This window comes from Eriocheir sinensis, chromosome 12 (genome assembly GCF_024679095.1).
Source record: "Eriocheir sinensis breed Jianghai 21 chromosome 12, ASM2467909v1, whole genome shotgun sequence".
Classification (NCBI taxonomy): domain Eukaryota; kingdom Metazoa; phylum Arthropoda; class Malacostraca; order Decapoda; family Varunidae; genus Eriocheir; species Eriocheir sinensis.
Genome location: NC_066520.1, coordinates 15,769,855 through 15,787,265, shown reverse-complemented (window position 1 = coordinate 15,787,265; position 17,411 = coordinate 15,769,855). Strand labels below are relative to the sequence as shown.

The window sequence follows — 17,411 nt, the reverse complement described above, 5'->3', positions numbered from 1 at the left end:
TTCCCTTCCAAGTAAAGTGGAGAGAGTGGAGAGACTGTTGAAGTTCCGCCCCTTTTGTGTCCCTCTCTCTCTCCTTCCCTTCCCTTCCAAGTAAAGTGGAGAGAGTAGAGAGACTGTTGAGGTTTCGTCCCTATTTTGTCCCTCTCTCCTTCCCTTCCCTTCCAAGTAAAGTGGAGTGAGTGGAGAGACTGTTGAAGTTCCGCCCCTTTTGTGTCCCTCTCTCTCTCCTTCCCTGCCAAGTAAAGTGGAGAGAGTGGAGAGACTGTTGAAGTTCCGCCCCTTTTGTGTCCCTCTCTCTCTCCTTCCCTTCCCTTCCAAGTAAAGTGGAGAGAGTGGAGAGACTGTTGAGGTTCCGTCCCTATTTTGTCCCTCTCTCTCTCCTTCCCTTCCCTTCCAAGTCAAGTGGAGAGAGTGGGGAAACTGTTGAGGTTCTGTCCATTTTGTGCCCGAAGTTAAAAAGCCCGAAACATCCTTCACTTTCCTTTCGAGTCTTTTCGTCGTGGGCAGAAAGAGTGGAGAGACTTTTTAGGATCCGCCCCTTTTGTATCTGACGCTAAAACGACCGTAACTTCCTTCCTTTTCCTCTCAAGTTTCCTTCTCATAAGTAGAGAGAGTGTCCGTACTGTCTGCTTAGGTTCTGTCCCTTTGTTGTGCTTGAGGTTAAGTTAACACACCTGAAACTTCTCTCACTAGGAAGAAAACAGCGCTTGAGTGTCTGGGAGGATATGAAGAAGTACCATTATTTGTGTCATTTCGAGATGCGGTGTTTTAAAGAGTACCACATTTGTTCTCACAGTGTTATGTATCGTCTCACTAAGGTTTTTCACGCTGGTTTGCGCTATTCACACTGCAGTCTTGTCATCAGAGTCACACGTTGGCGTTTGCGAACGTTGGTTTCGAAAGACAAGACAGTCCTTCGCTCGGTCGGTGGTCTCACGTCGGATCGCACTCCTTCTCAACACGGTTCTAAGTTCCGCTCTTCCCGTCCACACACTCGTCGTCGATGTCTTGCAAGGCCTCGACTCCCTCCTCCTCCTCCTCCTCCTCCTCGTTCACTTCCTCGATGCCCGTGTCCGTCTCCTCCTCGCCTTCCACCTCGCTGTTGGACTTCATCACCTTCCGCTTCTCCTCTGCGATCTTTTTCCACGTCTGCAGATTGTTCTTGCAGCCGTCCAGCAGAGGCTCCGTGTTGGGGATGAGTCGGTGGAGCAGTTCGTAGCAAGGAATGCAGATCCCAGAGAGGAAACCGACCTGGAAACATAAGAATAATGATGAGGAAGATGAAAAGGAGGAGGAGGGAGAGGAGGGGGAAAAAGAAGAAAGATAAGAGGAATAGTAGGCCAAAGAAGTATAACAAACAAGAGAAAGAGTATGGACAAAAAATATTAATGATGAGAAAGGAAAGAGGATGAGGAGAAGAGAGAGGGAGAGAATGAGGATTGATCTGATTGATTATTTGAACGTTCATCTTGGGGCCGCAATTGTTGGGTCATATGGCGCCGGGAGAATGAGGAAGATAAGAAAAAAACATAGATAGATAGATATATAGAGAGATATAGAAGGTAAATCTAGAGAATAGAGGCTCTACTCATACTTAATGTAGAGAAGAATTATGAATATCGGAAAAGCCTACATACTTTACAATTATTATCATGAAATCCATCAACCCATAACCCTTACGTCAGTGAAGGAAGCGCTCACACCTCGAATGAAAGTGTAATAGAAAGCGTAAAGGAAAACAAAAACAAAGTACAAAAAGAGAAATATGAATAGAAGCCGAAGAAGGAAAAAATAAGTAAGAGACAAAGAAATAAAGCTGTATAAATAAAAAAATGAAGAAAAGGAAAAAAAGGCCGAGAAATATACAATGGAAATTACAATATCTGCATCACCACCACCACCACCACCACCACCACATCCAAGAAGAGCAACAATGGCAAAAAAAAAAAAAAAAGAAAGAAAGAGCAGTAATGATGAAGATTAAAAGGAGGAGGAAGAGGAGGAGGAGAAGAAGGCGCAGAGGAGGATAAAGAAGAGAACAGTGGAGAGAGAAAGAAGTAGAAGACGACGAAGAACAAAAAATAATGATAATGAGAGGAACAGAAAAAGGATGAGGAGGGGAAGAGTGAGGGAGAAGATAACGAAACGGAGGAGGAGGAGGAGGAGGAGGAATCAAGAAAAAAAAGAAACGAACTAGAAAAGAAGAGAAAAATAAAAAGATGAGAGAAAATAAATAGAGATAAGGAGGAGAAAACTGATGATGGTGATGATGAGGAGGAGGACGATGAAAAGAATGTCGAGGAGGAGGAAGAAGAAAGGAAGAAAATATAAAGATGAGAAATAAATGAAAACAGTAAAGCAAAGAAGGCGGAAGCTGATGAAGATGAAGAAGACGAGGAACAAGAAAAGAAGGAAATATAAAAAAGAAGAGAGGGAAAGTAAAGACCTGGAGGAGGAAGCTCATGAAAAGGAGGAAGAAATAAAGAAGAAAATAAAAATGAGGAGAGAAGAAAGTAAGGACGAGAAGGCTGAAGCTGACGAGGAGGAAGGAGATAATGGTGACGAGGAAGACGAAGATGACGAAGATGAGAAACTTGAAGAAAAAAAATACAACAAAAAGAGGAGAAAAAAGGTAAAGACTTGGAAGAGGAAACTGAAGAAGAGGAGGATGAGGAAGAGACGATTGAGAAAGATGATGAAAAACTGAAAGAAAAAAAAGGAAGAGAAAAAAAATAAAGGCAAGGAGGACGAGGCTGATAAGAATGATGAAGATGAAGATGAAGGAGGTCAGTTATCGTTACTCACCTGTGATTCGGCCTGTTCGTTCACCTTTGTCCGGTCCATCATGGGGATTGGGTTCTTGCCGGCAGCTTTCTCCGCATCTCCCTACAATGACGAGGAGAGGAAGGGAAGGAGAGGAAGGGAGCGGAATGGGAGGAGAGGAAGGGAGCGGAATGGGAGGAGAGGAAGGGAGCGGAATGGGAGGAGAGGTTAGGGTAGAGGGAGAAAGAGAAGGGAGGATAGAGAGGGAGGGAATGTAGAAGGAGAGTGAGGTAGAGAGTTTAAGGATGAGAAAATTGGGAAAGGAAAGGAGAGGAAGGGAAGAGGCGGAAAGGGAAGGAAGGAAGGGTAGAGGGAAGGAAAGGGAGATGAGAATTTGATAAAGGGCGAGGGAAGTGGGAGAGGAGAGAAAGGGAAGACGAGGAAAGAGAAGGAAGGGTTTGGGAGGAAGGGTAGCGGAAGGAAGGGTTGATGGAAGGAAAGGGAGATGAGAATTTGATTAAGGGCGAGGGAAGTGGGAGAGGAGAGGAAAGGAAGACGAGGAAAGGGAAGGAAGTGTTAGGGAGGATAAAGCGAGGTTGAGGTAGAGAGAGAAGGAGAGGGAGATGAAAATTTGAGTGAGGGGAGAAAGGAAAGATGAGGAGGAGAAAGGATGGCAAGGGTGAGGTACGAAAGAAAGGAGGGAGGGGAAAGTTGGAAAGGGTAGGAGAAGGTAGGAAGTAGAGGAGAGGATGGAAGGGGATAGAGGGGAGGGGAGTGGATAAACAAAGATGAAAGATGAGGGAATGAGAGAAAAGGAAGAGAAAAGGTGTTCATTATTATTATTATTATTATTATTATTATTATTATTATTATTATTATTATTATTATTATTATTATTATTATTATTATTATTATTATTATTATTATCATCATCATTTTTCTACCTGTCTAACATCCACGATGCACGACCACCTCAAAACACAATATCTTTCTCGCAATATTTCTCCCAATAAAATAAAAATAAATAAAACACGTGATGAAAGACAAACACTGCCTCCTCACCTCACTCATTCATAAGCGGATTCATTACTCATTCAGAAGGAGGACGAAAGGAAAAAAAATATACACCAGAAAAAATATATATAATAACACCCACAAAGCTCTCATTCACACGTTGTCTCTCTTATGTATATTTATTTTCCCTCCTACATATTTTTTTTACCTGTCTGCGCCCGTGTTTTTTTTTTTATCTCCGTGCTGAATCTCCCTTCTTTTGTTTTCTCTCCTAATTAATTTTTTCTTCATTTCCCCCTTTGATTTTTGCTTACTCCTTTCTTTTCCCTCCCAATAGACATGTTCTCCTATTTCTCCCTTCCATATTTCGCCTCCGTATCCCTTTTATCTCCCTTTCTTTTTTTCTTTTCTATTTTTTTCTCTTTCTTCCATTTTTTTTTATCCTGTCCCTCACTATTTTTTTCAACCTCTACTCATTCGACCTTCTTTCCACTTTTTCCTCCTCCTTCTCATATCTTCTCTTGCCTTTCTTCTCCCTCTCTACGAATTTCCTCTCCTTTATACACGTCAAATTTCTTCTCTTCTGTTTTCTCGTCTCTCACTTTTTCCTCCCGTTTCTCCTTTCCCTTTCTTTATATATTTCTTTCCATCTTTCCTCCCTGTTCTTCACTTCCATTTTTTTTCTCCTTTTCCTGTTTATCTTTCACTCCTTACACACACGTCTTCCTCTATGCTTCTAACCCTTCCTTTTAATTTTTTCCTCTTTCTTTTTCCCCTTTCACCCCTTTTCCTTGCCTGTCAGTTTTCCCTTTCCTTGCACTCATATCCCATCCGTTCCTCTCCTTTCTCCATTTTTTTTGCCAATCCTTTTTATCCATTTTCTTTTCTATTCCTTACCCTCCCTTGTCATTATTTTCCTTCTTCCTTTCCTATTCTTTCACTTCTCTTCCCTCCGTCTCTTTTTTCCCTTTCTTTCACTCACACCCCGTCCATCCGTTTCTTCCCTCTTTTTCTTTCTGCCAATCACCTGTCCTTCTCTCTCGACCCGGTTCCCTGGCGTCATCGTTCTCACCTGCTCGTAAAACTCCTCGAAGATGACCTTGACAGTCTCGGCTTGCATCTCCCAGGGCTTGGCCGAGGCGCAGAGGTCACAGGCGGTCATGGCGATGGCTTCTATGAGCATCCTGAAACGGGGGCGAGAGGTCCGAGTGAGTGGCAGGTGATCAAGGTGGTGGTGGAGGAGAGTAGGTGAAGGGCAAGACGGAAAGAGATGAAAGATATGAAACGAAGGAGAAATGGACAATGAGGAATAGGGGAAGGGCTGGGAGACGAAGAGAGATGAAAGAGATAAAATGAAGGAGAAATGGAGATTGAGGAATAGGGGAAGGGCTAGGAGACGAAGGAAGGGAATGAAGGAGAAAGGGAGAATGAGGAATAGGGGAAGGGCTGGGAGACGAAGAGAGATGAAAGAGATGAAATGAAGTTTTTATTTTCTTTATACTCCTTTGCGTGTTTTTCCATTACGCTTTTCTTTCTTTTTTTTCCCCTTCAGTATCCTCTTTTCATTTTTGTTATCATACTCAATTTCCTGTCTTTTTCTGGTATTTTTTCTCTCTCTCTCTCTCTCTCTCTCTCTCTCTCTCTCTCTCTCTCTCTCTCTCTCTCTCTCTCTCTCTCTCTCTCTCTCTCTCTCTCTCTCTCTCTCTCTCTCTCTCTCTCTCTCTCTCTCTCTCTCTCTCTCTCTCTCTCTCTCTCTCTCCTCTTCCACTCCCATTACTCCTTCTCTCACTATCTCCTTCTTTCTTTCACTACTCTCCCTCTCCCTCTCCCTCTTCCGTCCCTCCTCCCCTCGTTCTCTCTTTCTTCTGTCTCTCCTTTTACCTCTCTTTCCATCCCTCTTTCACTCCCTGTCCTTTCCTTCTCTCCCTCCTCTCACCTTCCTCCTCCTCCTCTGCCTCTCCTGTCCTTCTTTCTCTCCCCTTCTCTTCCCTCCTCTCAATACTTCTATCTCCCTTTCTCCCTCCTCTCCCTTCCCTCTCTCCCTCTCCCTTACCTGTGGTCATAGTTGTCCCAGTCGAATAGGTTGTCCTCGACGAGTTGCGTGAGTCTGGCCTTGTTAGGGAAGAAGAGGGCGAGGTCGGTGGCCAGGATGCAGTGCTTGATGTTGCCCAGGACCTGCTTGTACTCCGTCGAGGTGAGCTTGCCGAAGATGTTGTGCCCCTCCTGTTGGGTGTTAGAGGGAGGGTGTTAGGTGGTGGTGGTGGTGGTGGTGAGAGGGGGATTAGGTTGAGTATAAAGTGTGTGGGTGTGTCAGTGAATGAGTTTTTTATGTTTGCTCTTTGGGGGGTAGAGAGGAATGGGTTTAGTTAGTGTTAATAGTTTTCATTTTTTATTTTTTTGTTTGTGTGTTTGTGTGTGTTTGGTTACTTAAGATTGTCATGGTCTTTTTTTTGTTATTGTGTGTGTTTATCGAAATTATTGTGCGTGCGTTGTCTGTCCTTTTTTTTTTGTCACACACACACACACACACACACACACACACACACACACACACACACACACACACACTCCCCCCCCTCCACACCCTACATAACCCCCAACAAGAGATTAATAACATGTATAGAACTATTATTCATTTATTCAATTAGTCATTCCTTCACCTATCACGTGCATAAGGCATAAACAAACACACATACACACACACGCACACACACTCACTCTCACTCTCTCCCTCCCTATCCATCCATCCATCTATCTATCTATCTATCTGTCTGTTTGCCTATCTCTCTATCTATCTCACCTGCTGGAGGATGGTGACGGTCTGGTTGAAGTGGTGGTGTTCCAGGGTCGAGGTCGTATAGATGGCCGCTAGGGGGCTCTCCGTCTCCAGCATAAATTTGTTGTTCTTCCCCCGGTGGTCGAGGTCGTGACAGAGGGACCCGATGAACAAGGAGAGACACTGTTGGGAGGGAGATATAGGAGGATGTTAGAGTGATGGATAGATAGATAGAGAGGGAGAGAGTGTGTGGGTGTGTCTATTAGTTCACTCATCTGTTAGCTATCAAGGGACATGAATGAGTGATGAGCGTGTTCTCTCTCTCTCTCTCTCTCTCTCTCTCTCTCTCTCTCTCTCTCTCTCTCTCTCTCTCTCTCTCTCTCTCTCTCTCTCTCTCTCTCTCTCTCTCTCTCTCTCTCTCTCTCTCTCTCTCTCTCTCTCTCTCTCTCTCTCTCTCTCTCTCTCTCTCTCTCTCATATTCTTTCGTTCTGCTGTACTTTTCTAAATCTCCAAGCTTTATATCCTCTTCCTCCTCCTCCTCCTCCTCCTCTTCTTCCTCCTCCTCCTCTTCCTCTTCCACTCTTTTCTACCTCAAATCCTTCAAATCCTCCCTTTTTTAGCTCCTCGTCCTTCCCTTTTTATTGTGGGTTGTTTCCTGTTAAGCTTAGCAACTCTCATCCCTCCTCCACTCTCCTCAACTTTATTTCCATCTCTCTTAGTTTTATGTTCGTTTTTTCCCGTCTGTTATTTTTTTTCTCTTTGACATCCTCTTATCGCTCTTCGTTCCCCTCCTACCTCTCCTATTTGCATTTCAACTGTTACATTCTTTCCCTTTCGTGTTTTTTCTTCCTCCCTCCCTTCCTCAGTTTTATCCTCTTCCCCCCCTTTTCCAGTTTAGTTTTTTTCCTACCCCTTTTCGTTCTCTTCGCCTCCCCTTTCTCCCCCTCTATATTTCTCCTTCTCCTCTCCTCTTTTCTCTCCTGTTTTTGTTTTCAATTTATCTACTTTCTACTGCTCTTGTATTTTCTTTACCTTTTTATCTCTACATTCTCCTCCTCCTCCTCCTCCTCCTCTTTTATCTCCTTATCTTCTCTTTGTTTTCATCTTATTCATCTTTTACTGGTTTTCGTTTTCGTCTTCCCTTCATATCTTTTCTACTTTTCCATCTCTTTTCCCCTTTCAGCTCCCTTTCTCCATCGTTTCTTTTTCCTCGGGGACTACATCCTTTCCCTCCCTTTTCTATAACCCTTCTTTTTCTCCTCCTCCTCTCCTCCTTTTCTTCTTCGATCATCTGTTCTTCCTCCTCTTTCTCCACCTCCTCCTCCTGTTCTTCCCCCATCATCCAATCCTCCTTACCTCGAGGGGCCGGAAGCTCTTGGGGTTATGCTTGATGATGGCGTACATGGAGTTGGCAACACTGAACCCGTGCGTCCAGTTGTGGTAGGGCACGCGGCGGTAGTTCTTCTTGACGGTGAGAGTGAAGCGGATGAGGCAGTCCTTATCGAAGCGGGAGAGGCCGAAGAGGTCGACGAACATGTAGATGGCGTGTCGCACCTTCGTCATGTCCTCCAGGTTCATGGCGCAGAAGTAGTAGCTGCCGGGAAGCGAGTGCGGGAGGTCAGGGACTGGGGTTGGGTTGGGTGGTTGGTTAGGTTAGGTTGGGTTGGGTTAGGTTTTAAGTTTAGGTTAGTATACGTACGTGGTTGTTGCTGTTGGTTGTTGTTGTGGTTGTTAAGGGGTAAAGAGTAGGTTTAGTTTGTCTTTTTCTTTGCGTTTTGTCCTTGAAATTTGTCTTTGTCTCCGTTACTGCTGTCAATGGGGAGTGAAATTGGGATAGGGAGGGATTACTTTTATTCTTTAGGTTACTAGGTCAGGAATAGGATGACATTTGTTTTCCTACGCTATAGATTTGGTCTGTCATGAGTCTTTGTGTTTTGTCTTTGAATTGGGTTGTTATTATTACCATTAGAAGTGAAATTGTGAACAGAGGGATTGTTTTCTCTTTAGGTACAGTTAGACAGTTGTAGTACTGGATAAGCTAAGTGCACATGTCCTAACCTTGAATTCTCTTTTAGTTGTATTTCTTATTGGCAGCTAGAAGTGAAATCCCAAGGGCAGAGAGGTGACGATCTGCCCGTGTCTGTCTGTCTGTCTGTCCTTTATCGTCGGTGTTTTGCTGCTGAACACATGTCCTAACCTTGAATTCTCCTTTAGTTGTATTTCTTATTGGCAGCTAGAAGTGAAATCCCAAGGGCAGTGAGGTGACGATCTGCCCGTTTTTGTCTGTCTGTCTTTTGTCGTCGGTGTTTTGCTGCTTAACACATATCCTAACGTTGAATTCTCCTTTAGTTGTATTTCTTATTGTCAGCTAGAAGTGAAATCCCAAGGGCAGAGAGGTGACGATCTGCCCGTGTCTGTCTGTCTGTCTTTTGTCGTAGGTGTTTTGCTGCATAAATCAAGAGTGACACTTCTTAACAAACGCTTCCGGCAAAAGTTATCGGCTGCTTCGCTTGTTTTTGTGATCGTCGGACTCAGGTATAATGTTGTCCTCGTCTTGATACACTCTCTTAAGTTAGTTTTAAGTCCAAGGTCCTCTAAGTTTCATCCCGTGTTAAGTCGTTGCCAGTCTTAATCAGTCAAAGTCGAAGGATGCAAGAGTCAGGAAAGGTCGAGGGATTTGGGAGGAAAAAGAGGAGGAGAGGAGGAAGGGAGAAGGGGCAGGAGGACACGAGGGAAGGAAGAGAAGGCGGGTGGGAGAGTTTGAGACGGAGGAGAGGGGGGGAGAGAAGAGGAGAAAGGTAGGAGAAGAATGGGAAAGGAGAAGATGGGTAGACTTTGGAACGGACGGGAAAAGGAAGGAAAGAGGGGGAAGATGCGAGAGAAAGAAGAAAAGAGGGGAAGCAAATGAATGGGGGAGGAGAAAGAGATGAGAAGTACGGGAGACAAGGAGGAAGGAGGAGGTGGGGAAGGAGGGAAGATAAAATGAGTAGGGAGGAAGAGCGGAAGACGGAGAGAGAGCAAAGGAAGAAGAAACGGAAGAAAATAGCGGAGTGGGAAAGGGAGTTGGTAAGGATGACATACAAATAGAGGAAGAGGATGGGCCGGTGAAGGAGAGGTGAGAAAGGGGAAACAGGTGAGAGAAGTGAGTGTAGAGAAGTGTCGGGAGGAGGATTTGGTGATGGAGAATATTCGTAAGTAGACGTGGTGAGGTGACTTGGGGTTAAGGTTCAAGGTCAGTCAGTCAGTCAGTCAGTACATGGATCACCCAGTCAGTCATTCAGTCAATACGTGGATCAGCCAGTCAGTCAGTACATGGATCAATCAGTCAGTCAGTCAGTCAGTCAGTACATGGATCAGTCAGTCAGTCAGTCAGTCAGTCAGTACATGGATCAATCAGTCAGTCAGTACATGGGTCAGTCAGTTAGTCAGTCAATGATAAGAGATAAAGTCAGTGTCGAGGGAGTGAGACGAGAAAAAAAAGAGAAATAAAAAAGAGGGACATATCTTCCTTCTTGAATAATATACCATTTTAAAAGCTACTCTAACATGAGCACTAAAAACATCACTTATGCATACTAATAAAAAAAACATATTTCTGACATTTTTGTATATCTAAAGCAAAGAGCATCATTTAACTAGTCATAAAAAAGCTCAATGATGTCTGTAATACTCTTTTAAAATATTTATAACTATTCTTCTTTTAAATAACAGCAAAGTTGGTTAGGCTCTACCTGAAAGCACTCTACTTGGGCAGGTATACAGTTGGGCAGGTAGATAGGTAGATAGATAGATAGATAGATAGATAGATAGATAGATAGATAGATAGGAATAAGATGAGAGAGAGAGAGAGAGAGAGAGAGAGAGAGAGAGAGAGAGAGAGAGAATAACTGCCAAATAGGAACATAAGGGAGGGAGAAACGGAGGGAACATTGCAAGCACTCCTCTAACAGATAACAACTCACAAAACTAAGCTGCGGGGACTATCGAAAAAGGAGGAGGAGGAGGAGGAGGAGGAGTGGGGTAGAGAAAAAGACCGAAAACCAAGAAAAAAAGAGGACAATGATAAATAGGAGGAGGAGGAGGAGGAGGAGGAGGAAGGCAAGCTATACTACCACTACCAAATGGCGTCTAAGGAACAGAGACTAGAATCCACTGAACAAGCTGAAGCAACAGGAGGAGAGAGAAGAGAGAACTACCATAGTGGAATAGAGGTTTAGGGGTTACAATGGGCCTCAGAGGTATTTAGATTCTTGAGAGTGTTGCATAATACTGTCAGGTCTCTATTCTTTTGGGTGGTACTAAGAATAACTGTGAGACTATAATGCTGTTTATCAGTTTGGGAGAAGATGTTTAATAGGAAGGGAGGAATTGTGTTTCTTTGAGCTAATAACAAGTGTGCGCATGTGCAGTGAAGAGAGATAGAGATAGATAGATAGATGGATAGGCAAGTAGATAGATAGACAGATAGAGAGAGAGAGAATACAATCTAAATAGGAGTGTTATCATCTATTCTGGAGTGAATCATCGAAATATCTAACATTTTTTTAAGGATATCATTGTAGTATATAGTTTAGTTTTGATCATAGGTTAAAAATCATCTGTGACCTTTTTTTTTTTGTTTTGGAGGGGGTTATTTCAACTTTATCTTATGGGGGGGGGGGAGGTTTAATATATTTTTTTTTGTCTCTAGTTGGGGTGTGGAAGAGGGAGGTTAATGGGATCTTGAGTATCATAGGATGGTGGAGAGGCTGCGCTTGGCGACCGGCTTTTGTTATTCTATAATGGATAGTGAGCGGCTGAGCGTGTGTGTGAGGCGTGCATGACCTTATTAGCAGCTTCCTGGATCCCCTTCACACACACACACACACACACACACACACACACACACACACACACACACACACGCTTCTCCAACCCCACCTTACCCTAACCTCAACCTAACCTAACCTAACCTACATTCATAGATACATCCATCCTTGCATACATACATACATACATACAGACAGACAGACAGACAGACAGAGACAGGCAGATAAAAAGATGGACAAAAAGACAAACATACAGACAGACAGACGAACATTCACGACCCCCCCCCTCCCTTCACACAAACTCAGCAGTCAAATCTCCTATTCGGTCAAAACATTCCACCGCTTATTGCATCGTTGAAGCTGCATATCTAAAAACAAAATCACACACACACACACACACACACACACACACACACACACACACACACACACACACACACACACACACACACACACACACACACACACGTAGACAACTTGAGTAACGGGGACCAAGGAAATCTGAGTGTACAACCCCCCCCCCCCCACCCCCACCCCTGCCCTTTACTTTCTTCCTTTACAATTCTCCCTTTATCTCAGTCGCCAAGCGCAGCCCCTTCTCCCCGCCTCCCTCCCTCCTATACTTACTCATCTACGCCTGGCAAGACACCTGGCACCTCTTCCCTTGACAACATATCAAGCTCGAGGGGCGCACAACTGCTGTGGTAGCTCATCATTTCCAGAGCTACCTGCAAGAGTTGAACGAGGAGGGGCAATCTTTTAGAGGAGCTGTGGTGCTGTGCGGGCTGTGTGGAGGGAGGGTGTGCGGGAGAGCGGGGTGGTGTCAGGCCCGGCAGCCTTTAGATTAGAAGGATCAGAGAGTGTTCCATGATAGCACACGGAACTTTGGTGGTGGTGGTGGTGATGGGGAGGAGTTAAGAGTGGTGGTGGTGATGGGGAGGAGTTAAGAGTGGTGGTGTGGTGATGACGGGGAGGAGTTAAGAGTGGTGGTGTTGTGGTGTTGTGTGTGTGGGAGGGAGAAGATAGACACGTTACCACAGATACACCCTCTTTGACTTCCTTCTTGATGTATTCTTTGTTGGTGTGTGAGGATTGGTGTTTCTAGAATGGAGGGGTGGATTGACACTACATTATGTGTTTTGGTTTTGGTGTAGTTTTAAAAAAGGGCAAAATTTTCATGAAGGTGTCCAAAAAGTCATGGATTGGGGGCCTAAAGAGAATAGGTCCGTGGTGTGTCTTAAAATAGGCCCTGAAAAGAGAGTCAGGAGAGACGAGGACAGGTTAGTAGTCATCCACGGGCCAGAGCATGAAAGAGAAAACCAAATTACTATAGATGGGTGAAACGAGGGCACGGCTGCAGACACAGACAGACGCTCCGCTCAACTGCTTCCTACTTACTCGTCGACCCCTGGGATAGGCTTGGTAACGTTCTCAGCTTGCAGGGCGTCAAGCTCGTCGTCAGAGCAAGAGTTGTGGTAACTGAGAACCTCGAGGGCTACCTGCAAGAGGAGGCAACTAGGGCATTGAGAAGGAGGCACAAGGCAGGTCCTGAGGAGAGGCTGAGGCCGGGGAAAGATGCAGGGTCGACAAACAAGATGTCAATTGATGAATAATCTACAATCATTGACGAAAGTAATCAAGGTAATACACTAGGCAGCAAACTACGTGTACACAAGAATGAACTAGCCTTGTCATTGTACAGAAAACTGATTTCGTCTCCAACAAATGAAGATTCCGATAGCTAAATTCATTTAGTGTTCGGCTACAGATTTCAGGGCAAATATTTTAGACATATTACACACAGTGCTCTTTATGCACGTACTTATTAAAGGAAACTGACTTTTTCCTATTCATATTTACTTATCATCATCAATGTTTGTGGCCACGTGGCCATAGTACCCTTTCCAGCAGAATGACGCTCCATGAACAGTAAATCCCCTTGGAGTCAACGAACCCTCCCGTCAAGAGCTTCCACACCTAAATTGCATGAATCGCACTTCATGCGAGGCACGTGTCCCCGCCTTTGAAGTCCTCCCGAGCCCCCGCTTTGCTGTCGACCCGGGATAACCCGACAAGGTGAAGACACGCTCAAATTAGAAACGAGGCATCCCCTGAAAGGCTCTGTTGACGCGGCGGCACGCACCGCTCAGCCGGCACTGCACTGCACTTCAATACAATATATATATATATATATATATATATATATATATATATATATATATATATATTTATATATATATATATATATATATATATATATATATATATATATATATATATATATATATATATATATATATATATATATATATATATATATATATATATATATATATATATATATATATATATATATATATATATATATATATATATATATATATATATATATATATATATAACGATCTATATCGACAACGACATAGTGAGCGTTTATGTAAGGGAAATGAACGAGTCTGAAAAACTACCAAACTACCTCGTTAAAATGATCGTTAGTGACTGCTGGATGGGTAAACGGGGTGTGCTGGGAGGACCGAGAGAGGAGAAGAGTTGGTTACGTAGGCGAGTGTAATATTATTTAAACTCAGACGTGTATGAGCTTGTTGAAACGCCCCAGCCATCCAACCGTTTCTTCCTCGCCTCGCCACCGTATCACTCGGTATTATTCTGCCGTTCAAACTTGCTGGACGGATAAGTGGAGTGTGCTGAGAGGACGAAGAGTAGGAGAATGATGAGTGTGTGAAGCAAGCGACTGTAATATTAGGTTAACTCAGACGCCTCAGCCATCCAACCGTTTCCTCCTCGCCTCCTCTCCTGCACTATGCCCTCCCTGCCTCTCCACTCCTTCCTCGTGATAGAGTTAGTGAGCAATTACATGTGAGTGCTCGAGGATGGAACATTATACGAGTGATAGTGATAACCGTACCGTACATAAAAACATGGCTCGTGACAGTGACCGGTTATGAGTGTTCGAGTAATGCCAGTGATAGTGATAATCGTACGGAATATGAAACAACAGTGAACGGTACTTTACGTAGAACTATATAATTGGCGGGTACTCCAGTCAAGATTTAAATGTATAGCCTACTGCCTTCCGCTACCAACGAGGCTTGTGTGAACGTTCCTCAATATAGTGACCGGCGATTACATGTGAGTGCTCGAGTATGTTCCGTAATGCGAGCGATAATGATAATCAGTCTTCGTGATAGTGAGTGCCCGAGTATATATGAAACGAAGTGAGATTTAAATTGTGTTGATCCTTCGAGACCTGAAAACAAGTAAGTGATGGTCGTATTTGTCTTCGTGATAGTGAGTGCCCGAGTATATATGAAACGAAGTGAGATTTAAATTGTGTTGATCCTTCGAGACCTGAAAACAAGTAAGTGATGGTCGTATTTGTCTTCGTGATAGTGAGTGCCCGAGTATATATGAAACGAAGTGAGATTTAAATTGTGTTGATCCTTCTAGACCTGAAAACAAGTAAGTGATGGTCGTATATGTCTTCGTGATAGTGAGTCCCCGGGTATATATATGAAACGAAGTGAGATTTAAATTGTGTTGATCCTACGAGACCTGAAAACAAGCGATGGTCATATCAAAATTTTATTAGCGGTACACACACGAAATCGTCGGGTATCCTGGTCAAGATCTAATAGTGTGCCGTCCTCCTGCGCTATCAAGGTCCCGAAGAGCCTGTCCCCGCCACCGCCACCACCTCCACCATCACCATAGTAACCTGCTGGCCCCCACGCAGATTGTACCTACGCCAGCAAGGGAAAAGCTCAGTTGAAAGGTAAGCTGTTTATTGTTTGCCTTTGAGGTGATTAGTCTGTTTTTTGCTCGACATAGCACCGGATTGACTTTGAGGATTGTGATAACCTTTGGCGCGCTTAACGTATTTTTTTTTCCATTACGGTAAATATGTAGTTTCACAGGCGTTTTTTTTTTTTTTTTTACTGATTTAACGTTAACTTTAATGAGCGTGTTTTTGTGGTGATTTTAAATATATTCCCTTCCAAACTTTAACAGGCCCCTGAATTCGTACAGCATGTCAAATATTTCGTGGTTGTGTTACGTTGATACCTCTACTACTACTACTACTACTACTACTACTACTATTACTACTTTACCATTACAACCATTTTCATCTCCGCCCCCTTTTGCCTACTACTACTACTACTACTACTACTACTACTACTACTATTACTACTTTACCACTACAACCATTTTCATCTCCTCCCCCGTTTGCCTACTACTACTTCTACTACTACTACTACTACTACTACTACTACTACCACTACTACTATTCTCTTTCTGCTACTACGTCTACTACCACAGTCATTATCATATTATTCTCCTCCCCCTCCCTATCAAGCCTCGCAGCCACGCCGTATGTACATAATGACGTTACTAAAAGGTCATTAGTTAATTGAAGCCCTTATCGTGGGTAAACCGTGCAACATAAGCCTTGACGGGAATATTGGCGGGAAAATTTTATGCCGGATTAATGAAGTAGGCTTTTAACAATGTAAATATGGATGCCTTTTGATCTACTTAAGTAGGTATTAATCTACTTATACGCGTTTTTGTACTTACTTTTTTATAGCAATTTGTTCATCTTTCTGTATATTTTGTATTTAGAGCAATGCAATCATCTATATTTAGGTGAATTTTTATCGTAACTGCATTTTTATAGGCTTTCGGCCACGTTAACTATTCTATCCATTTTTATTTGTCCATCTTGTGCTTTTCTTCTGAGGTTCAAACGTAGATCAGGTGTAAGGGACATTTTTTTGAACCTACGTTACCGGCAGAGTTGGTGGTGACTTAAAACACTATTCATATCTAATTTAATTGTTTTGCTTTTCATATTCAAACCTAACCGTTGAAGCTAGGTGCAAATATCTGAATGATGAATGCTGACTTAGGGATATCTGTGCCATTTAAGTAATAAGTAAGTAAGCCTCATTATACACACAGAGGTAAAAAAAACAACGTAGGAAAAATAACACCTAAAAAGAGTCACCCGTAAAAGAAGCAATCAAACTACGGAAATTAATAAAGGATCACTGTATTTTACCAGAGAGAGAGAGAGAGAGAGAGAGAGAGAGAGAGTGGGGACGCGAGTGAACGAGTGAATCACCTTGTACTTCTGTTCGGAGCGTCGGATCTTGTCGTACAGCTTCGCGTGGTGGAGGGCGAGACCGCAGTAGATGGCGAACATTTGGAACGACTCCTCGTCCTCCTGAAACACAGAAACTCGAAGCTGAAACGAGACAAACTTGAATCTGAAACGGGAGGGAGGTAGAAGTGAGGGAGCAGGGAGGAGGATTAGAGGTGAAGTAAGTGGAATGAGTGATGACGAAAGATTGAAGAAAATAGAGAGAAAACAAAGGTGAAGGACGATGTAAGGAGTTGGAGAGAGTAAAGAATTCCAGGGAAAAAGAAAGGAGAAAGACAATCAAGTGGTAAAGGAAAAGTTTTGAAAGTAAAGTGGAGGAAAATTTGTTCTCTGAAAGGAAGTGGGAGAAAAAAAAACAGCGAACATAAAAAAGACAATAGAAGGAAGACAACGAAGGGAGAGGAGGAAAAAAAATTGGTGACGGGGAAAAAGTGTAGAAAAAAAAAACTTATGGCGGCGACAAAGGGATGAAGGAAAATATTGAAAGAGGGGAAGGGAGGCGAATTCAATAGTGGAGAAAAGTAATATTGAAGGAACTAAAAAGAGAAGACAAAGAAGCCGAAGGACAGGAAGGGAGGGGGGGGGGAGGTAGAAGTGTTGTAAAAGGCTGGGACGAAGGAAATGAAATAGCTGTGAAAAAAAAGAGGGAAAGATGTAGAGGAGAAAGTGGGAGTAGTATTGAAGGAACTAAGGAGAACGATAAAGAAGCCGAAGGACAGGAGGGGGGACTGTGTTATAAAAGGCTGGAAAGAATGAAATGAAATAACTGTGAAAACAAAATATAAGAACAAAAGAGGGAGAGATGTAGAGGAGCAATGGTGAGTGTTGTATTGAAGGAACTAAGGAGGACGATAAAGAAAACCGAAGA

General features: G+C 43.3%; 1 protein-coding gene across 9 annotated transcripts in view; it reads right to left on the bottom strand.

Annotated features, from left to right (window-relative positions):
- Window positions 1-347: 347 nt before the first annotated feature.
- Window positions 348-17,411, bottom strand: part of LOC126997489 (probable 3',5'-cyclic phosphodiesterase pde-5) — a 164,627-nt gene continuing 147,563 nt past the window's right edge. For 7 of the 9 annotated variants that reach the window (XM_050858594.1, XM_050858593.1, XM_050858595.1 and 4 more), the window contains 8 exons: window positions 16,505-16,606; window positions 11,989-12,089; window positions 7,910-8,147; window positions 6,578-6,736; window positions 5,831-6,000; window positions 4,850-4,961; window positions 2,806-2,886; window positions 348-1,251 (listed from right to left, as the gene is read on the bottom strand). In XM_050858594.1, the coding sequence (XP_050714551.1) occupies window positions 967-1,251; window positions 2,806-2,886; window positions 4,850-4,961; window positions 5,831-6,000; window positions 6,578-6,736; window positions 7,910-8,147; window positions 11,989-12,089; window positions 16,505-16,606 (1,248 nt within the window). In that variant the 3' untranslated portion in view covers window positions 348-966. Of the gene's footprint in view, window positions 1,252-2,805; window positions 2,887-4,849; window positions 4,962-5,830; window positions 6,001-6,577; window positions 6,737-7,909; window positions 8,148-11,988; window positions 12,090-12,759; window positions 12,861-16,504; window positions 16,607-17,411 lie in introns of all 9 variants that reach the window. The other 2 variants (XM_050858592.1, XM_050858600.1) reach the window with 1 other exon arrangement.